A 2,534-nucleotide genomic window follows, 5' to 3' on the forward strand; every position below is an offset into this window, starting at 1 on the left:
GGCGGCAAGGTCGAGCACGCCACGCATACCGGGCAGTGTCTGGACGTGGACCCGACGGACCCGCACCACAACGTGCAGATGTGGACGTGCATTGCCGGCAACGACAACCAGCGCATCGAGCTCGTGTCGCAAATCTAAGAACGTAGCCATGTCCATAGCATAATTGTTTCTCTTGTCCATGTCTAGCCTGCACACAAACGTTATGAACGTGTGCCACGGTCATTATTATCGGTAGTTGGCATTGGAGATGGGTTAGTAGAGCCACCGCGGCGCGTGTGTCTCGTCGTACTCGATCACGGGCGAGAAGAACTCGATAAACTGCTGGTCGAGGAGGCGCATGCGCGGCCCTGCAAAGCGGCAGTACTCGTCGATGATGGACGTTAGCGACCAATGCTGGATCTTCCGGAGGCAGCCGATGACGCAGCCCGTGCGATGCTAGCACCATCGATATGGGTACCACGTCGACGACGACGCGTCACGTACCGTGCCCTTGGTGCATTGTACGAGAATCGGGTGGTTCCGGACGTCTACGCAGCTCCTTAAGTACATGCTGGAGACGACGAAAATGCGCACCGAGCAAATGCGTCAGCGCCGTGTTCATCGAGTCGGGGTTGATGCCAAGAAACGGCTCCTACCCGTCCGTGAATGCGCAATGCAGGTGCAGAGAGCGCACCTTGTTGCCGTCAATCGGGCACTGAAACACTTGGATGCCATTCTCCTCAAAGAAGACGAGGTTCTCGGGGCGGTGTTCCTGGTGGCAGAGGTACAGCACCGAGCGCAGCCCGAGCTGCTGCAGGAACGCGTGGTTCTTCTTGTTCGGGAAGCCCGACCGGTACACGCCCGAGTCGACCATCGAGAAGTTCAAGGGCGGGATCAGCGTCTTCTCGTAGACCGACATGCTGCGACGATGGGGTCGGATTTCGAATTGGCCGTTTGCCGTAGCCAATCACAGCTCGGGACGCTGGTCATGGGTTAGATCCCGCGCCTCGAGACACTGCAACAAGGATATGGGTCAGAGTATATCAACGTCTGCCGATGTGCAGAAGGCGCCTTGCTGCCTCGAGAAGAGCATGCAGCAACGTTGCCCGGCCAGCGAGGCGCCCGCCCGTATCTAGAAAGGCCGTGGAAACGAATTTTAGCCAATGGCATCGCGCGAAATCTCACATTGCCGTTGCAGCAGCTCGTTGCAGCACGAACAATCCAAAACGCAGCGAGATATGGCGTCGACGGTCGCCCTCAAGATTGGCTTCAAGGGCGAGATCCACCGCATCCGCATCGACCTCTCGGCCTTTGGCTACGAGGACCTCGTCGCGCTCTTCGAGGCGACGTTCCAGCTGCCGCCGAGCACGTTCGCGCTCCAGTACAAGACGCCGGACGCGACCTTTGCCAACGTTGCGAGCGCCGCCGATTTTGACGCGGCGTGCGCGACGCAGGCGAGTGCGGGGAGCTTGCGCTTCTTTGCCGTCTCCAAGACCGAGGCGACGCTCCATGAAAACGTCTCGGAAGGCATCCGCAAGGCGTTTGCGACCATCTCTGGCGCGCTCGACAAGGTCAAGCAGGAGCCGTGGGTGCAGGACACGGGCGCCGCCATCAATCACGCCTACGCCAAGACGATCGAAGAGTCCAAGTCGACGTTGGCGAGCGCCAAGAAGTCACTCGAGGACATGGAAGTCGACAAGCTCGTCGAAGAAACCAAGGTCAACTTGCGCAACGTCGCAACTGGCGTCTCGGCGTATGCCCAGGACTTGGTCGAGAGCCTCCAAAAGAAACCCGCGGCCGCGGAAACGATGGCGCCGCCGGTCGAAGCCAAGTGGACGTACGAGCTGGCGACAATCCGCGACATCCTCCCCGACGCGGCCAACGACGTGGCGATTGCGGCGCTTGAGCGCGCCAACGGCGATGTCCAAATTGCGCTCAACGAGATCATGTCGGCGTAGTCGTAATGCCTCTGCCTCCTACTATTACACGTTTCGTTCCTTCTAGTACTGTGGTTGACGCAATGCGACTCTGCACAGCGATGGATCTCTCTGTACGTAATAGCTCCCTTCCAACCAATGCCTTCCAACGACCAAGCCAACTGTTATGCATGCATCGTCTCGGAGTTTTCCAGCTCAACGCGCAATTCGGTAAATGGCTCTATGGAGCGATAGGTAATAAAAAGCACGGCGAGGCAACGGTCACAGACTCTTGGCGAGGCCCGCGAGCGTCTCTTCGTCCAACATGTCGATGCTATCTTCGCCTGTCTCGTCGTCCCAGAGGCCTTCCATGAGGTTGAATTGGTCGAGGCTCGTGAGCTCGACCTTCTTGGCCGGCGTTTTCACAAGGTTGCGCCACGGCTACCACGATCCCATCAACCTCCTTCGTCTGCGACGAAGCGCGTACCTCTTTTTCATTCGGCGACAGCAACCGCCAAAGCTTGCTTGCCTACGCAGTTCTATCACCACGGGTGTACTATCAAATCGATGGAACCAACCTTCTGGACGATATCGTTGTGCGTCAAGTGCGGCTCCATCGCAAGGAGCTCGTGCTTCTTG

At 58.3% G+C, this 2,534-nt stretch overlaps 3 protein-coding genes across 3 annotated transcripts in view; 2 read left to right on the plus strand and 1 right to left on the minus strand.

Moving 5' to 3' along the window:
• SPRG_21545 (hypothetical protein) overlaps positions 1 to 138 on the plus strand; it is a gene marked incomplete at both ends in the record, with an annotated part of 2,268 nt that extends 2,130 nt beyond the window's left edge. The window contains one exon of the mRNA XM_012355933.1: positions 10 to 138. Coding sequence (XP_012211323.1) covers positions 10 to 138 — 129 coding nt within the window. The remainder of the gene's footprint in view (positions 1 to 9) is intronic.
• Positions 139 to 213: 75 nt separating this feature from the next.
• On the minus strand, positions 214 to 956 carry SPRG_15372 (hypothetical protein). The gene is made up of 4 exons (XM_012355934.1): positions 674 to 956; positions 574 to 631; positions 484 to 527; positions 214 to 435 (listed from the first exon to the last, which is right to left on the minus strand). Exons 1-4 carry the CDS (start codon positions 896 to 898, stop codon positions 253 to 255), a joined length of 510 nt encoding a protein of 169 aa, XP_012211324.1. The 5' UTR covers positions 899 to 956; the 3' UTR covers positions 214 to 252.
• Positions 957 to 1,189: 233 nt separating this feature from the next.
• Positions 1,190 to 1,998, plus strand: SPRG_15373 (hypothetical protein). The gene has a single exon (XM_012355935.1). The coding sequence runs from the start codon at positions 1,218 to 1,220 to the stop codon at positions 1,935 to 1,937; it is 720 nt and encodes a 239-aa protein (XP_012211325.1). The 5' UTR covers positions 1,190 to 1,217; the 3' UTR covers positions 1,938 to 1,998.
• The last annotated feature ends 536 nt before the right edge of the window (positions 1,999 to 2,534 follow it).

This window comes from Saprolegnia parasitica (genome assembly GCF_000151545.1).
Source record: "Saprolegnia parasitica CBS 223.65 unplaced genomic scaffold supercont2.335, whole genome shotgun sequence".
Classification (NCBI taxonomy): Eukaryota; Oomycota; class Saprolegniomycetes; order Saprolegniales; family Saprolegniaceae; genus Saprolegnia; species Saprolegnia parasitica.